The sequence below is a fragment of the Neolamprologus brichardi genome, chromosome 14 (assembly GCF_056152115.1).
Source record: "Neolamprologus brichardi isolate AB-2024 chromosome 14, ASM5615211v1, whole genome shotgun sequence".
Classification (NCBI taxonomy): domain Eukaryota; kingdom Metazoa; phylum Chordata; class Actinopteri; order Cichliformes; family Cichlidae; genus Neolamprologus; species Neolamprologus brichardi.
This window is the reverse complement of record NC_142117.1, coordinates 7,408,469-7,428,088: the sequence shown is the minus strand read 5'-3', so window position 1 is coordinate 7,428,088 and position 19,620 is coordinate 7,408,469. Positions and strand designations below refer to the sequence as shown.

General features: G+C 39.4%; 2 protein-coding genes across 2 annotated transcripts; one reads left to right on the top strand and one right to left on the bottom strand.

Moving 5' to 3' along the window:
* Positions 1-305: 305 nt before the first annotated feature.
* On the bottom strand, positions 306-4,655 carry LOC102786001 (tektin-1-like). The gene is made up of 8 exons (XM_087851470.1): positions 4,511-4,655; positions 3,688-3,862; positions 3,427-3,592; positions 3,143-3,271; positions 2,889-3,035; positions 2,493-2,718; positions 724-920; positions 306-591 (listed from the first exon to the last, which is right to left on the bottom strand). Exons 2-8 carry the CDS (start codon positions 3,851-3,853, stop codon positions 432-434), a joined length of 1,191 nt encoding a protein of 396 aa, XP_087707596.1. The 5' UTR covers positions 3,854-3,862; positions 4,511-4,655; the 3' UTR covers positions 306-431.
* An 11,071-nt stretch (positions 4,656-15,726) lies between these two features.
* On the top strand, positions 15,727-18,074 carry LOC148098785 (uncharacterized). Its single transcript, XM_087850729.1, has one exon. The coding sequence runs from the start codon at positions 15,996-15,998 to the stop codon at positions 17,961-17,963; it is 1,968 nt and encodes a 655-aa protein (XP_087706855.1). The 5' UTR covers positions 15,727-15,995; the 3' UTR covers positions 17,964-18,074.
* The last annotated feature ends 1,546 nt before the right edge of the window (positions 18,075-19,620 follow it).

Here is a 19,620-nt window from a genome sequence, read left to right as displayed (position 1 = left end):
GGTTCCGTGAGCTTTCGCGTTAATAATGCCCAGATAATGTAGCTGACATTAAAGGGTCATCAGCAAATGCAGTTCATCTGGGGATTCAGGCTATACAAGCTGGTGAAGGTGATCAGTAAATCTCTTTTACCTTAAATCAATCTTCTTTAGAGGTTAAATTGAAATATCGCTTTTAGGTCTAATAAATTCAGTTTTTATTATCCTGTGTGTGGGCTTCATTCTTGGAACACTTTGCTGTAAAACAAAAAAAAGCTATTATATAGTTTTCAAATAAAAATAATCACAAGATTCTATGTGAGGTCAATTTTAATATTTGTTGTAAAAGAAAAGTGATGCCAACCAACTACTTAAAAGAGAAACAGGATCACAGTTATTGTAAAGAAAATGTTATATGACTGCATTTTGAAATACATCTGAAGTGCATATAATGGTCAGAATGTATGTATCCTGACAGGCTCCCTGAGCTGAGTGCAGATGACTTCGTCAATGTAGAGAGAGCTGGCCTTCATATCGACATCCTCCTCCATCCTCAGCTTGCAGCACACTAGCGCCCTCTGCTGCTCCTGTGACTGAGCTGTTTCCTCACGCAGTCTGACAACACAGAGACAAAAAGACATTAATGATGTGTGTCCCCTGCAGTAATATCCCCAAATACTGCACATGGTCATGAGGTTTGAGCTGTGCAGCACAAACATTTTACATCTGTTTTGTTGCAGGCCATACTTCTTGATGTGAGAGGTGAGGTGCTGGATTTCAGTGAGGAGCTGAGCCTGGGCTAGATCGTAGCACTGCTCCTTGCCGGGCCTTTGGAGACGCATAGCCAGCCGGGTCTTTGCCAGATTCAGGGAATGCTCGTTCTCCGTGATGGCCACTTGAAGATCCTCTCTGAGCCTCTCCTGGCCGACTATCTCAGACAGAATCTAGAGGGAATACAGGTGTCACACCAGGGGCAGCCAAGATTCACAATCTGCAGTGAAATTATTTCAAACTAATTCTACTATGAAGTTAACATTCTAACGGTGTGTTCACACCGTAACATTTCATTAGTCTGTTCCTCTGTTGTAACTAGCAGATATATGTATCTTTGCACTGCACACATAAGGTTAGCTTGCTAATACACTTTGATAGCATTAGCTGTTTACATTGCACTCTATCCTCTCATCAAAATATGGTCACCTCTGGGACCAAAATACTAAGGTACTGTGCAAGATACTACTCTTGAGGCCTCAAAAATGCAAATCCAATGATGACACCACAGTTGCTATGTCTTTTTTTTAATGTACACTCTATAATTCAGTTCCTCTGCACTCTGAATCTTTGATCTACTGGGGACAAAGTTTGATGTGATTCACATCTTTTTGGCACTCTGACTAGAGGAGAGCCCTCTGGTTACATGCAGACACATTTTGCTCTGCACATGTTGATTCTCCTGGAAATGAAAACTAAAGTGAGAGGTTTGTTTAGCAGCGTACCTGCAAATGACTTTCAGCGACACTCTGACTGAAACAGAGTTTTGAAGTCAGGGAGTAATCACAATTATCTGAGGCCAACAATATCAACAATGTATGCATGCTTTTATTCTACAAGAGGATGGGCCGTTATATATTAATAATCATTTTGCTGATGCAATGACATAAAAAAGACTTCATGCTTCTTCATGCTTACACTTACTGCAGGGTCAGTTTGAAGAGAAGAGAGTTTGAAAAGAGTGAAACCCCGATTTCTTTAAAGTTAAACTATGCATGGCCCTGAATACATCATATGAAGTCAATCATACAGTTACTGTTTTGAAACGATATGAGGTATAAGGACACAGTCCATGAGTGTGTATGCACACACAAGGACAGACTGTTGTAGAGAACAGCAAATTGCACAGGCAACTTTCTTGGAAACCACACGTTCAAACTATGTAAGTAATGTGTTACAGGAAACCAAAGACAATAAATAGACAAAATGAAGTAAGAACTTGTGAGGCTATCTATGAAAGACCCAGTAGGAGTTTTAGACCATCAGAGTGACGTTTATAAAAGTCAGAACTTTTTGGCAGGCCATCATTCTTCCTAACTATATAAATATAAAGGCCTGGGGATTAATTTATTGGGGATAGTAAAATTTAGGTTAGGATAACATTAAGTTGGTGCTTGGCACTCATGGTTCAACTTACAGGTCAGAGGCCCTGCAAAGTCTTAATTTGAGTGAATATCCTCACAGATATGGCCAAACAAATACACCTGCGTGTGCACCTCCCTCCACAAACGCAGGCGAGGTCAACTTTTGTGCAAATACGTGAGAATATGAAAATGTGGGATATGAAAAACGTGTGTTGTGGTGACTTAGGTCACCACAACACACGTGCTAACTTTAAAGTAGAACAGAAAATGATTTAAAACCAGTCATTAATTTAATACCTGGCAGAATGATAAACACAGCATTACATCTGCTTCCTTGTATATTACAACAAGCACGCAGTCTAACAAACCTCCCTGCCCTACCTCCGGCAGTTTCTCTTCCATCTGGCTCTTGGCAGACTTGATTTCCTGGATATGTGTCTGGAAGGCAGTTGTTGTTGCCTGGAACTGCTTCTGCATGTCAGCAGCTGTCTGCTCCAGGACAGACTGCACCAGGGCCCTCATGGACTCAGAGTTGGTCTTCTGGTGCTCTGCTTTAGCTATGTTGATATCTGAAATGTTCTCCCACTGCTTTGGAGTCACTGTCAAGCTAAGAAAAACCAAATGACGCAACTATCTTTTTAACATTTCTTGACTTTCCTTTTATGCAGAAAACTTAAAGAAATTAATCACAGCATAATTTTAGACCTCAAGTAGGAAAAAACTAATTCATGTCTGAAAACTGTTTCTACATGTTTTTGTGTTAAACAAGAGGTTCACCTAGGCAGACTGGTGCTCTTGGTTGTGGACAGCTGCAGGTTACCGATGGAATGGGTGGTCATTACAACACAGGAGTTGTCAATGTGCTGGGCCTCAGATTTCTCCTTCAGATCCTTCTCTAAATGGTACTTGGCAGATCGGTTCAGTCTGGAACAAAACAGCAGACTTTCACTTTGGTTGTCTAGGTAGCAAACCCAAAGCCTTTGTGTGCTTTTATGATGCCCTCGAAATCAAATTGAGCCCAATTTTCTTACCGAATCTGTTCACTCATCTGCTCCACTGTACGCTCCAGGAGGGAAGCCACTCCTTTGAGAACCTCCTGCTCCTTCAGCAGCTCTCTTTCCACTTCATCATCCACCCTCTCAGCCGGGAAGCGTTTCATCCTGCAGATCATGAGCCTAATGTTAGCCTTAGCTAGGAGGTGCATCTTTACATGGAATTAGGGCTGACATTAGCTTCTTTAAAATGTATGCTTTAATCATTTCCTGGACTCTTTGGTACCATTATTATTATAAACTTGTAAAAAATATTGCCTCACCTCTCCTCCAGACAGAGAACAGTGACTCTCAGAGGCTCTTTGGTGCCCTCCAGAGCCTTCACAACACTGCTCTGTAAAGTTATAAGAGCATCAGTCTCCAGAATGACCTCCTCCAGCTTTAGCTGCAATTCTTTTATCAGAAACTGGATATCTCTGACCCGCTGATCTGGACAGCAGAATTTTTTTTTAAAAAAAAGGAAGAAACATTACAATTCACCTCCATAGTCTTTCATTCTGTGTGAAATATTCATTTTTGCTTACCGAGTCTCTTTTGATCATCATTTTGCATGCGCCGCCATGCTTTGTCAGTCTCCTGGATCAGCCCTTTACACTCTGCCCTGAAGACCTCAGAGTGATTCAGCATAACTTCAATGTTTTTCAAATCGGGTCTCACACCCAGCTGGGAGCTGTGGTCCGGGAACGACATCGTTCTCCACTTGGTAGTGAGTATGAGCAGGAAGGAGGAACATTAACAAGGGAGTGGAAAGAACTGTGGCTGCTGATTGTTACAGAGAAATTTAAAAAGTGCCCATGACACTCTGCTGGGTCTACTGAACACCAGCTGATCGCCTCTACTGGAATACCAAACACTTAATATCACCCTGTACAACTGCACTGCTGTGAAAAGGAGTCTTGGCCAGCCCTGAGTAATCTAACACTCATCATGCCTGAACCACCAGTGTTCTGCTTCTTAAGAGAAGTCTTGTGTTAATGCAGCCTGAGACTGTGTCCTAAACAATGATGCAAATACATACAGCCTGTTTTCTGTCCTGTCTCCCTCCCCTCTGCATTAGCAGATGGATTTTCATAGTCAGCCGGCCATTAAAAAGTGAATGAACAGAAACACAGTCAAAATTAAAATAACAGCTTCCGTTACGCTCCCCCCCCCCCCCCCCCCCCCCCCGGCCAATTCAAAACATACCAGTGAAAGAGTAAAACGACATGGCAAATTTCCATTTGAAACAACACAGAGTGTATGCTAACCCCAAAATTACTTGCCCGCTGTTCAAACTTCAATCTGATATCACAGTTTCCGACGGGTTAACTTAACAAACGACAGGAGCCTAGCGTTTATGATATATACCTTCTTTGGTACAGCAGAAAACCACCAGAAGAGCAGAAGAGTACGTTTCAATGTCCTGCACGTTATGCAGGAGTTAGGCAAAACAAGTGGTTACCATAGCAACGGCTAATAAAACCTCATCAGACGCCGCCGGTAAACCACCGGAGTACTGTTACATAACAACACTCAACTATGGAGAACCGGAAGAGTCACGCGCATCGAAATAAAGCGTTTTAAAAATGTACTGTGCAATTAAGATTATACATCAGTAAATTAAAATAGATCAGATTCAGTTTCATTTACAAATTCAGTTTTAATTTCGTATTTTTGTTTAGGCATTAACAAAATCAATTATTGTTTAACTAATAAAATAAGAAGAGTAAATAATATAAATATTTCAAATTTAACGGATGTTATGATTTAATAACGAATTGTGCCATAAGAATAATTGTGCAAAAAAATCTAAATCCTAATTTTAATAAACATTTTTGAATTCCAATTTCAAAAAAAAGATTTTCAAAATGTTTTAAATATGTAATTTATTAAATAAGTGGACTTAAGGACTTAATTAGGAATACAGATGTTTGTTTATTTGTTTTTCTGACATTTTACAGGGTGATCCCACTCCTTATCGATCCCTTTCCTCTTAGCTATCGGATTAACTATCATGATTCAGCTTTAAGATTAACTACAAGACTAGCTACGTAATTCGTTAATAAAACGCATTAAGGCAATGGTGTGTGGTATATGTGGCAAACGTACAGACATTCTTTACTTTAAAATTAGGTCTTTAAAGGATGTGTGTATCAGAAAGTCACAATAACGTCTGTTGAGAGCTCCAGAAGATTTTCTGTGTACAGGCTGTAATCAGCTGACATGTGCTGCTACTCCTCGGAAGTTTCCTACTCTTTGTGGATTTCTAAAACTGAATTTAACAGAATGTAACCTAAAATTTAACAAGCTAACCTGGCTGATTTCCATTATACTGTTTATCCTAACTTTATGCTAGGCACTAAACAGGTACAAAGGTGAAAATCAGTAAATGAGACTAAGCATTATCGGTGTAAATTCAGAATATCTCTGCTATAATTTATGTAACATAACTATGACCTGAGCACCACGGTCGCTGTGCACCAGTCGCCACAGTACAGCAAGTTACAGCAATGATTTATTTATTGTAGGGCCTACCTTACAATATAAAGCACCTTGAGGCAACTGTCGTTGTGACTTGACGCTAGAGTGTATTTACTGAACCTCTGAATAAGAGTCAGTTTGTTTTGCAGGATGTTTCAAAATTTAAAAAAAAAAAAACAACAACTTTACTTAACATCATATACAGATCTAATATTTGATTGCAAAAACTCAACTAAAGGTCTACTTTACATTTCCGGTTTAGCAAGCATCACTAAGCAGTGTTTACCTTTAAATATAACTTGAAAGATTGTATTTAAAATTACCTGCAGTTTTGTAAAACATTATTCTCTTTAATCCCACTATTTCCTCTTATCCCTCTTCCTTGATCTTCTGTCCCAAAAATGCAGTTCCCGAAAGTTGCTATACACTTTGATCCTTAATCCACTCTAACCCTACAGCACTACAGATTGTAGAGGAAATATCTTTTTGCCGCTTTCATTTTTGTGTGTGTGTAATAATCACTGGTCACGCTATAAGATTGTCATTGGTCACCTCCGTTAGATTGATATAAGTTTGTTGTTTAAAGACTGGTAAATAAAGGCTTCCATCTAATGTGTTAAACCCAAAGTAATAAACCCATTTTTAAAATGTAAGGAAATTACAGTAAAAGTACAAATATTTTGTCAAGGGGTGGAAGGAGCCAACACGAACACAGATCTCACCCAGAGTTTGGCCATTAGATGGACTTCTCCTTTTGGACTTCTCCTGCCCAAAAAAGGCTCTCGATCAAAACATAAACAGACCATCCATAGTAAAGGCAAAAGAAGCTGTCCTCAAAAAAGAAAAATTCCATCTGCTACTCTGGAGGAGTTGTCACCTCTATTGTATACACTGCTGGAACACAGTAAAGCTGCAGGTTGTGGGAATGACCCATCATTTTTTATATAGGGGGTCTAGATTTATGCCAGAAGTGCATTGCCATGCAAATAATTTGTATTTACTCAATATGTACTTACTAAGTACTACTGTTCAAAAGTTAAAAAAAACAAATAAATGTTTGCCTTTTTTAAAAATTAAAACCACTTTACAGAGAATCACAACAGTTACAGTGTAGAATCAATGTCATGTATAGTGACAAATGACAAAATGTTTTGAAAAAAATCTCACTATATATACAGCACAAGACTTTTAAGAGTATTTAACAAAAGCACGTTTAATTTTTCACAGGTTGTACAACCACAATGGGGCACATGTTCACCAAAACGCAGCAAAGCTTCACTATCTTATCCAGAAGGGTCATCTCTTCACCCTCAAATGGAAGAAGTAATATGATTGGCATGGTGGTATGTTTGAGGCAGGGATTTTGGAGTGCCCCATGTGTAGCGTTGGAACCCAGTCAGGATTTGTATCGTCAATTTCATAGGCTGGTTTGCCTGCAATAATGCCAAATAATTATCAACTCTATAAATAGAACATAGTTCTGCAAAATCACTCACTAGGGTGTTTGTTCTAATTTGCTATGACCTCAGAGTGCATCGAAAATAAAACTAATAGACTATAAAGAGTAATATGAACTTTTTAGAACTTACCCGAATGAAAATGTCTCGAACACACCAACAGATATCTGGGGATGGTAGAGAACTCGATATCAGCTCGTCTCACAGCTGCTGTACAGGATGGATGCCTTTTTTCCAGGTGGGAAAACAATGAAAAGATTGAAAGTTTATTCTCTTGCCGATCGTGCAATCTAACATTACAACCGACCACACAGCAAGTACGAACCATAGCTAATGTTATTCAATTCAATTTTATTTATATAGCGCCAAATCACAACAACAGTCGCCTCTGTCAGTGTGCCCCAGGGTGGCTGTGGCTACAATGTAGCTTACCATCACCAGTGTGTGAATGTGTGTGTGAATGGGTGGATGACTGGATGTGTAAAGCGCTTTGGGGTCCTTAGGGACTAGTAAAGCGCTACACAAATACAAGCCATTTACCATTTACCATGCCTCACTTTTTATTGTAAGGTAGACCCTACAATAATACATACAGAGAAAAACCCAACAATCATATGACCCCCTATGAGCAAGCACTTTGGCGACAGTGAGAAGGAAAAACTCCCTTTTAACAGGAAGAAACCTCTGGCAGAACCAGGCTCAGGGAGGGGCGGCCATCTGCTGTGACCGGTTGGGGTGAGAGAAGGAAGACAGGATAGAAGACATGCTGTGGAAGAGAGACAGAGATTAATAACAATTACAATTCAATGCAGAGAGGTCTATTAACACATAGTGAGCGAGAAAGGTGACTGGAAATAAAAAACTCAATGCATCATGGGAATCCCCCAGCAGCCTATGCCTATTGCAGCATAACTAAGGGAGGATTCAGGATCACCTGGTTCAGCCCTAACTATATGCTTCAGCAAAAAGGAAAGTTTTAAGCCTAATCTTAAAAGTAGAGAGTCTGTCTCCTGAATCCAAACTGGAAGCTGGTTCCATACAAGAGGGGCCTGAAAACTGAAGGCTTTGCCTCCCATTCTACTTTTAAATACTCTAGGAACAACAAGTAAGCCTGCAGTGCGAGAGCGAAGTGCTCTAATGGGGTGATATGGTACTACAAGGTCATTAAGATAAGATGGGGCCTGATTATTTAAGAGCTTGTATGTGAGGAGCAGGATTTTGAATTATATTCTGTTCTCTATTCTCTATATTCTTTAACAAGGAGCCAATGAAGGGAAGCCAATATAGGAGAAATACGGTCTGAATTAAGAAGCAGAAAGTTAGCGGCCATCCAGGTCTTTATGTCTTTAAGACATTCCTGCAGTTTAACTAATTGGTGTGTGTTATCTGGCTTCATGGATAGATGGAGCTGGGTGTCAAAATGCATACTATGTATTCTGATGATACTGCCTAAGGGAACATGTATAATGTAAACAGAATTGGTCCTAGCACTGAACCCTGTGGAACTCCACAATTGACCTTAGTGTGTGAAGAGGACTCTCCATTTAGATGAATAAATTGGAGTCTATTAGATAGATATGATACAAACCTCTGCAGCACAGTACCTGTAATTCCTACAGCATGTTCTAATCAGGTCTAGCAGGACAAGCACAGAGATGAGTCCACTGTCAGAGGCCAATAGAAGATTCACTAAAGCTGTTTCTGTGCTGTGATGAGCTCCGAAACCTGGCTGAAACTCTTCAAATAAGCCATTCCTCTGCAGATGATCTGTAAGCTGTTTGACTTTCAAGAATTTTTGATATGAAAGGAAGGATGGAGATTGGCCTATGTTACGGCCCCTGGCCTAATGTGGGCCCGCTTTCCTGTATGGAAATTCAAGCGTGCCAGGACTCGCAGGTGATTGGCTGGCCAGGGACCTATGCCTGCCCAACTGCATGCAGATTGGAGTATGCCAGTCCACACACACCATTGGCTGCTGCAGGATCCTGGAACACAGCGGAGCTATGATGCGGCTGCCTGCGTTTACCTGGGAGTATAAAAGGCTGAGGATTCTTCATTCGTGGGGGACTTGTTGATGTGAACAGACTGTGTAGACTGTCCCTCCTGTCGCTGCCTTTGTAGTGCTGCCTTTTGAACCTCTGTTTTTGAGTTGCTACCTGCGAGATGATTAGTGTTCTATTAGTGTTCTTGTGTTGTTTTTTTTGTTTGTTTACATTGCTTCATTGCCTAGTGAGTCGTTTCACTATCGGTTTTCAGTTATGGTAATAAACCCTGAGTTTTAATCTGACCCTCCAGCCTCTATGCTCATTTATATTACATCCCCTGTTGCCTTGCAGAGCCAGCGCGTAACAGCCTATAATTAGCTAAGACTGCTGGGTGTAGAGATGGGTTTTTAAGTAAAGGTTTAACTACAGCCAGCTTGAAGGCCTGTGGTAGCCGATTATTAGAGATAGGTTAATCAGATTTAAGATTGAAGCATTAAATAGTTGCAGGACTTCTTTGAGCAGTTTTGTAGGAATGGGGTCTAAAAGACACATTGATGGTTTGGAGGAAGTAATTATTGAAGTTAACTCAGAAAGATCGATTGGAGAAAAAGAGTCTAAATGAATATCAATGGCACTGAAAGTAGCTGTAGATAATATTACATCTGTAAGATGATTATGGGTAATTTTTTCTCTAATGATTAAAATTTTATTTGTGAAGAAGTTCAAGAATTCATTACTAGTTAACGCTAAAGGAATAGTTGGCTCAACAGTGCTCTGACTTTTTGTCAGCCTGGCTACAGTGCTGAAGAGAAACATAAGATAATGTAAGATGACCTTTATTAGTCGCACAGGTGGGAAATTTGTTTCGTTACAGCAAAAGTGCAAAGTTATGTAGCAGAAATTAGAAGACACTGGAATGGAATAAAATAAAATACTATATACAATAGAATAAAATAGAATACAGATGCTACATACAACTGAGTAAGAAAATACAAAAGTACAACTTTGTCAGAAAAAAGAATTGCACTTATAGCAGTCTTATTGCACATGTGTGGATTTGTGTGTGTTTGATCAGTTAAAGTCTTGGTTGTAGAGTCTGACAGCAGTGGGGAGGAAAGACCTGCGAAATCTCTCCGTCCCACATCGTGGGTGCCGCAGCCACTGAAGGAGCTGCTCAGTGCTGTCCGAGTCTCCTGCATGGGGTGGGAGATGTTGTCCAACGGGGATGACAGCTTAGCCACCATTCTCCTGTCACTCACCACTAGGGCTGCTCGATTATGGCAAAAATCATAATCACGATTATTTTCACTGAAATTGAGATCTCGATTATTTGATGATATTTATTTAACAATAACACTGTATTGAATAATGGCTTTAAAGATTGTCAAAAAAATCATATAAAATAGTGTGGAAATACTGATAACAGTGCAAATGTTTGCAATATAAAAAATAAATGAAAAATGTAAACATTAATGAAACGCAGAGAGGTGCGCTCAATTTGCCCTACGGAGCAGCGCGAGAGTAAAGCACGAGGGCGAGGGAGGTGCTAATAATCGGCTCAGTCATTTTAGATTAAAATTCAATTAATTGAGCAGCCCTATTCACCACCTCCACTAGGTCCAGAGGGCATCCAAGAACAGAGCTGGCCCTTCGGATCAGCCTGTTCAGTCTCTTCCTGTCCCTGGCAGAGATGTTGCTGCCTAGAAGACTTGGTGCTGTCCTTGAAAATCACGGTGGTAATACAAAATACTAGATGTAGTAGTTTTCTGTTGTGGGGTGTATTCATTTCTGCTTCAACCAATTTGAGTAAAACTGAAGATTTTGTGATCTAAGTTATATTATTAACCTCAATTTCATGTTATGGAGTTAAACAAGTGTTCAATAAAAATTTTGGAAAGTGTTCTTTTGTTCATTGAGCTACTGATTAAATTTCTACTTTTTAAAGGGGGTGTACTCATTTATGCTGAGCACTGTATGTCTGTACGTGGGAGATGTGTAGTTTGCTTCCTAACCAAACTTTCTAGCCTTAGCTGCCAAGTTCAGACTGACTTGACTCATTCAAATCTAGTAACCCTCACAAAGATGAGGCCTGAAAGACTCATTTGCAAGCAGAATATGAAACCATTGGTTGATGTTACAGTTCATGCATTAAATTAAAAAATGAAAAAAAAAAAAACTTTATGGATTTTTCAAATAAAAAATATTTATTTGTGGGTTTTTTTAATACGGTCAAAATAAGAGATTAGGCTATATCTTTCTTTTCACTGTTAGTCTGTTAAGTACAGAGGACCAGGAGAGTCATGCACATTAAAATATACATTAGTTATTAATGTCATTTACAAAATAATTTAATTCTTTTAATTTATTTTATTTATCCCTTTATATGTTTAAATTATAAAATTCATTTCTTGATCATTCAATGTACAGTAAGAAGATACTTCTGCCCTTAGCTGAATGTCTCTATCCGGCTTATGCAGAGAGCTAAACATTAAATGGCTTTAAAGAACACTCAGGAGACTGTGTCGCATTCTTCAGAGCTTTACTGATTTGCGCCATTTGTAAATACTTTCGTTCTTTTTAAAAAAAGATTATGACTTTTCAAGAGCAACCGATGCAGTAATTGTTAGAGACAGAGAAATGGACCTTCCCTGACGAGTGCTGGGAGAAAAACTCTGGCGCTTCCCCATTAACACACTAGATGGCAGACCTATACATTGATCCCATCACTTACAGAACAAATGACCTGACCCGTCATATAACAAACTTAAAACATACCCATAGGACAGAATAATAATTTATAAATAAATACTTCAAAATTAACTATTAATCTATTCATAAATACTTCAAATGAAATGATTCAAAAGTCTAATATTAATAGAGATTTATTTCCAAAATGGCAACATTGACTTGATTACTTAAAACATGGCAAAATGTTTGTGCCCCGTTGGAGATCTTTTTGAAATATACATATTTTGTTTTGGTCTGCATTTAGCATTTTTGTGATTACTTTGGTCTTTGGAAAAAAAAATCAACATAAACTAGCCATGTGGTCAGATGTAAGGAGCTATCTGATTGGTTGGACAGGCTGGGCTGTCTGGACTTTTCTATGCTAAGGAGACCTTTTTAAGAAGAGTGTGTTCTTGTATATAGGGCATATGCTTTCTTGACAAAAAGCTAAAGGGATTAATCATCCATGTGTCTGGTGTCATTATACAGGAGCATATGTTTGTTTTTTATGAAAACTGCTGATCTCAGACCTGCCTGCATATCTGCAGTCAGCTGCATCAAGAACATGATATTTTCTCTGACAGCTTTAAACCCAATGTAAGAGTTCTCGCTGACTGTCTCCTTGGTGCATTTAAACCCCTGTTCGTCCTTTTCCTTGTCATCTGTTGTCTTCATCTCCGTTATCAGTCATCATAATTTTACCATCTCTGTGCAAATCTGCAAATTTCTTTATTAAATCATATGATTCTTAAATTCATCAAGTCTCTCTGTGCCTGGGTCCTCGTCACAAAACATGACATCACTGTTTTTTACATTTTAACACAATTTAATCCCCACATTTGTGAAAAAAGAGCAAAACACTTTTTTTGAAAAGTCTGTAACAAAACCATCAAATCTGAAAAAAGTTTATTTAAGTGCTGCTAAAGACTACTACTGCAAAAGAAGAATGGATTGGAATAGAGCAGGGCGACATGACCAAAAATATTTAGTGAGTAGTGAGTAAAAAGTAAACTGAGTGCATTTTTTGGACAGAGATTCACTTTTAATATGTATGTATAATAAAATACAGATACATAAAAAATACACTCCAAAAATAGAAGAGTCCTTGAAATGTATAATTGTACAAAGTATTAATAAAGAAATTATAAAAATTAAGACACCATGGTCTATGGTACAATGTATACAATGTATGAAAAGATCTTTACTGCAGACACTCCTATGGCTTTGCAGATTTTTTCTTTTATTTTAACCTATGTCACCTCACCTTGAAGTTGGCCAATCTGTCTATCACATTTTGGTGGTCAAGTCTCTCAAGCATCTCTTTCTCAACTGACATCACAGCCAGGTGCTGGAGTCTGCTATGACCCATGGTCCTTCTCAGCCAGGTATGGAGCTGACACAAGACACTAAAACACCTCTCACAGCTACAGCTGCAAACTGGGATTGTTAGGGCAACCTGAATAACAGTTTTCAGTCTGGGGAAGATCTGATTATCCAGAAGATTGTACAATGTTAACATATCTGGAATGGCACCAGCCTCACTCTTGAGCTTCAAAAAGTTTTTGGCAACTGTGACTTCCTCTAAATGAGGTTCAATATGGTAATGCAGTGCCAGGGCTGACAACCCAGTTTGTTTTGCAGATTCTGTACAGCAGCTTTAATATAGGGAGAACACAAATTCCAGATTTTATGAGTAAAATTTGTTTTTTTTTTCTTTGTCAGTTTAACAGTTTCTGTTTTGCCTGTTAGTATTCCCTGTCTGTTTTCTTACCTGGTTCTTCCTGACCTCATACTTTCTCCTCTTTCCTCTCTCCCTCTTTGGACTGACAATCATACACAAATAGATTGTATTCAAATAGATTCAAAAATGACATTAATATGAAAAAAATACTATTAATATCACTAATAAAAAAGTCCTCACTCGGTGTACTTTCAACCAAAAGGCAAATAACCAAACCACATGTACATCTAATAAAAGATATAAATATTGAAACACTGATCCAACATTATCCTTTATTGATGGATCATTTGATCTTACACTTTTACCTGAATGTGGCTCCTTTTTTTGAAAAAACTTCCTAATATCCATTATGAGCCTGGCTGTCTCTCTGTACACACACACACACACACACACACACAAACACACACACACACGTACACACACACGTACACACACACACACACACACAGAGTTATAAGGTTAATGGACATCCCGTCAGTTAGCTAGTTAGTACCTTGGGTTTAGATTTGGCACATGCACATATGACAAAACAACCAGCTTCTCTGTTTCCACTTCAAACAGGACAGTGGTAACAACAGCAGGTTACAGACAATTTTAAGTTTCAGACGTTAAATAGGCTGTATAAATTTCAATGGAGAAACAGGACGGTCAAATGTCGCTGATTTTACTACTGAGTAGGACAGATTGTAGGGCAGCAAACATAGTCGGAAAACACGTTTTCAACACAGCAGGTTACCTGGGTGTAATGTTTTACAGCTAAAGCGAAACATGGTCGGACTCCTACCTAACTATATAGAGAGTAAGTGAAGGTTAAATGCAGCTAACATGCCCTGTTTTAAGCCTGCACTCCCTTGTGTCTCGGCCACCATTGCTCTGGCAAAAAGGGCGCTAAAGCCAGAGTAGAGGCGAGCTGGAAAAGACCATATTTTTGGGGTTTTTTGTTTTTTTTTTGGAGGGGGGGGTTGAGACGTAAAATATTACATTTCAACCAAGTACTGTATGGGTTTTATATTTTTAGTAGTGTGTCACACAAAAAAGCAAATATTGTCAAAAAAAGTAAGAAAACATGCCTTTGATTCAATATCGGCTAAAAACAAAATGGGCTAAGCAGGCAGGTGTGAGCCTGGTTGCTGTAGTGACTGCACCCAATGGCTCCATACACGCACACACACGCAGACATGCACCTCACTTCTGCTGCTTAAAATGAACAGAAACGTCAGCCTGAAACAAATCGAATTGAAATGAAAAGTACAAGTCATATTGACAAAATTCTTTCACCGTGAGCGGCAGCAATATCTAGTCTACTGAATTCTCAGTTTTCATGCCTGTGCAGTTTATTATATGGACATGGTGACAGTGTAAAGACAGCTTGCTCTTCTGATTTTCAAACGAACCTTCTGAGCCATTTTAACATTAGAATCTATGGAAGAGTTGGAGGGAGGAGGCTGTGCATTGGTGACATTTATGACAGAACCATAACACCTATTACAATAATAAACACATTGGATGAAAGAGGACGGCGATGGCTACGTTTTGAGGGTAAAATCATACCTGTAGAGCAAACGCTGCGGACACAGCAGCAGTTTTAAGAAAAGATTTTAAGATTAATTTCCCCCCCTCCTCTCACTCTAGCAGTTGAGCTGTCTCACTCTAGCGCCAACATTCCGTCCCATACACACCCATTATAAACTCTGAAACGGCTGAAAAAAAGGATGAAACTTAAACTGGAACTGAAGAAAAAGTATAATAGATATTGAAAAGATAAATACAAGTTGAATAGTTGAATGTCTTGTCTGCGTTTTAAAGTTTGAATGGTGGCTCTACGTCAATGTATGTGGAAGTAGTTAGAGTTGAAAGAGGAGTGAGTTGAAGGAGAATTTGAAGGGTCTCCCCATTGAAATACATGGGAAATTTTTGTTGAATAAAGTTAAATAAATTTAAAAATATAAATGTTAAAAATGAGAAAAATACAAGCAGTCATGTCCAAAAGAAGAGGAATCTAACGGTGTTTGAATGCTTTTATAGCATTCACACTAATTAAGAACAGAAGAGCAAAAAGGACACTTACCATAAGAGTCAAGACAAATAGCATTAATGTTTTTCTTCTTCAAAGCCATTTGTGACATCACAGAATTGCCTTTGAAGACAGCTGTAGGGGGCGGAGTCAGGTTTCAAGAAAACCCACAAATGCACCCCATGTAGACAGAAACTGTAAGCACTACACTAGCTTTTTAGTTTGAGTTTCCATTTGGAACCCACATTACCTAGTTGAGTAGATAACTAGTTGCACTTGATAACTTTGCGCAAACAATATAAATACAAATTAAATACATTCATTTAAAAATAGCTGCCACACTAGAATTACAGCATAAACAACTTGAAAAATTAAGAAAAAAAAACGCCTCATAGCTGAGAACAAGGAACAGCAGAAGACAATATCAGTTAAGGTGTGTAAACAACAAATGGATGATATTTCGAGGCTTAAACAGGAAGCCCGCACCCATCTCTCAGAAATAGACCAAATAAGAAAACGTATGGCTCAATGTGAGATGAAGGCCGCAGGATCAGAGAAATATGAGAAAAAAATCCTGGACCTTCAAAAGAGATGCAAAGACCTGGAAAGGCAACATGCCACTGAAAAAAAGAGACGGGAGCAGAAAGAAAAAGATGTGGAATTTCTGTCTCGTCTTCAAGGAAAAGTCAATAGACTGAGCAAAGAAAATGAGGCCCTGAAGCAAGAATTAAAGCAGGTGACCACTGAAAAAAACCAAAAAGTAAAAGAACTGAAGGAAAAAGAAGAACAGATAAAAAATGAGCTTAGAGTCCAGGACCAGCTCAAAGAAGAGAGGGCCAACTTTGAAAAAACGACATCAGAATATCTTGTAGAGGCTAGCACGCTGTTTCAATGTAGAGACAGACTTAAAACAGTGGAGGCACAAGAAGAGAAATTAAAAGCTGAAATTAAAACATGGCAAAAAAAAGCAGAGGATTTTGAAGAGCAAAAGGACAGGGTCATTATGGAGAAAAACGCATTGATAATGAAAAAAAATGAACTGTCAGATTTGCTTTTGGGAAAGGACTTGGATAATAAAAAACTAGTAAAACAGTTAAAAGAAAAACGAGAGGAAATAGAAAGTCAGACAAAGGAAGCCTCAAAGCAGCTTTCTAACATGCAACACCTGGAGAAAGTCCTGCAGATGAAAAATGAACAAATAGCCAAACTTGAAAGTGAGTGGTGGGAATCCTTCAAGAAAATGACATCCCAAGATCATGAGATTGTCAGTCTGAGAAATGCTCTGAAAGAAACAGAACACAGACGAAAAATACAGATGACGCACGATGAGTTTTGGAATGAAAAACTTAATAAGGAGTTATCTGAGGCTAAGACCGTGATCCGTCAATTTAAGGACACCATAGAGTCACTGACAAAAGACACAGAACAAAAGAATAGTGAACGAGAAATGATTCAAGCAGAGCTATCCAAGTATCAGACCAGGTATTTTGCTGTGAAAAATAAACTGGAGCTCAACAAACAAAAGCAGGCAGAAGCGCAGACGGCACAGGCCAAACAACTTGCCTGTGTTGACAAGGAGCGCAACGTAGTTAAGAAAAGGCTGGTCCAGATTTTGGCAGACAAAGAAAAGGTGGACAAAGAGCTCACACACTACAAAGAAATTGTGTTTCAGCAGCAACAAAACATAAAAGAGCTGGAAACTGAAATTCAAATGAGTTCAATTCAAAGACAAACGATTGAAGGACAAAAACAGGAAATTGACCGTCTGACAGAGCAGGTAAAGGACCTGCGTGAGGAGAATTCCTTAAAGGTTGCCATTGAGCTGAACAAATACGCTGCAAAAACGCAGGAAAAAATCTTCTCGCAGTGGCAAACAAACAGACTTAACGCTAAAAGAGAAATACACATGTCCAGTCACACATTAGTATTTGAACAGCACCGCCGGGACCGCCTGTTATGCAAATATAAACAGCTGGTCACAGAAAAGAACAAAGAAATTAAAGAACTACGGTCAACGCTGAATCAGGAGGCTGCACTTCAAAACAAAGATGCCATACAGAAACTCCACAGATGTGAGAGGGAAAATCGCGACCTCAAAAAGCAGTTAGTAACAACACAACGAATCCTTTCTGTATATGAGGCTAAGAACAGCAGCCTTGTAGAAGAAAATAAACAACTGACACTTGAGGTGAGCGCAAAGCACACCCCGCTACCTCAGATTTCCACCAAGGCCAAGTCAAATTCTATGGCGAAATCATATCAGCAGTCTGAGGTTGGGCACTCAACCAGATTCATCTCCAGCATTCCTCAAAAGACAGAAAAAAAGGTTTATTTCCTCCCTCCTCTCGTAGGCAAAACGTCGGCATTGCAGAATGTAAGCAGTAGACTCTACAGATTAACCAACACACCCCCATAATTAAGTAACAGACCCCATCAGCCGGGTCATCATGTGACAGGTTGAAGGACTACTGCATATAAAACTGTTCAGTTAATACTAATTCATATCAGTTGATATAAGGACAAAATAAGGTAAAAATGGTAAGAAAATGGTTAAGAGTTTATTTTTTTCACGTTATATTAATGGATTTCATGTTATTTAAGAGAACTGCAATCTATACATCTCTGATCCGCTAGTAAGCTTTTTCTGGGATCGATTAGTAGTGTCTCTATTCTCCACTAGGGGGCTTTCGCGCGTTCTCCTCACTGCAATAAACGACTGCATGAGAGACGCAAGTTATAATCACTCTCGTGATCCTTTTCCCCCTGTTTTCAGGGGTGTAACATTTGGAGGCACCGCTGGGATAGCTGCTTAGATGTCCGGTGTCCACAATCTGCACATTGCAGTCCAAGCCAGCTAAATCCCCCCTACTACAACCCAGGCAGACTGCAGTGAGGAAAGTGTTGCTGTCGAGGCGAACTGGTAGCTGTGTTTTAGCGCATGTTTCCTGAGGCCAGCCAGAGATCATCAGAGGCTGCAAAAACAACTCAGCTCAGCGTCACCTGTACATGCAAAATTTTTCCTGCCTACAGCCACAATGTCTTCGGTGGAAGAGCTGCAAGAAGAGGTTGTGCGTGAAATGCACACTCTGTCCAAAGATCAACTAGTGTCAATCTGCGAGTTCCTTGGCATTGCAGAGAAAATAGATGTTAGCAGAAAAACACGACTGTCACTGCTAACACACATCCAAATACACATTGAGAGAGAAGATATAACAGTACTTGAGGATGAAGGAATGTCAGAACTGTTGTTGCTTAATGATAAGATTGCTGAAGTAATGAAAGAGACGATTATTGAGACTGAACCAAATGCAAATGAAGGGGGTGATTCAGGGCACAGAGAGCAACCAAACACTGCAACCACACTGGTAACAGAGACAGCTAATGCAGTTAACACAGCGGTTATTTCTCACTCCCAAGGTAATCGTTTTGTCCCTAACTCATCTGTGTCAAGTACCCCCCAACGACCAAGCCCTTACTGGCAGAAAGATTTCAAAATATCAGGCCAGATTGGCGAACCAGGTCAAAAAGATAAACTGACATTTTCCAGTCTTGCTCACCAGATCGAAAATGGACTGAGCAGAGGCTACTCAGAGCTTGACATTGTAGATGCTGTCATCAGAGCTATCTTGCCAGGTCTACAACTACGCAGCTATTTGGAGGGAAAAGCTCAACTCACCCTTCCGACTCTACGCCACATACTTCGCTCCCATTTCCAGGAGAAGAGCGCCACCGAACTGTATAAACAACTTGCCTCTGAGGTACAGACCCCAAAAGAGACTGCTCAAAGCTTCCTGATGAGAGTTTTAGATCTAAAGCAGAAAGTCTTATTTGCTTCCCAAGAATCCGAGTCAGGACTCAAATACGGCCCAGCTTTAGTCCAGCGTATGTGTTTGCACACCGTACTCACAGGCTTCCAGAGTGACAGTGTCAGGATAGATATGCAGCCACTCCTGTTAGACTCTAAGACACCTGATGAACTCCTGTTAGAGAGGTTAAATATGGTTTGTGCCAATGAGGCAGAAAGGAAAAACAAGAAGAGATGTTTAGCATCACAGACTGCTACAAGTGTGAGT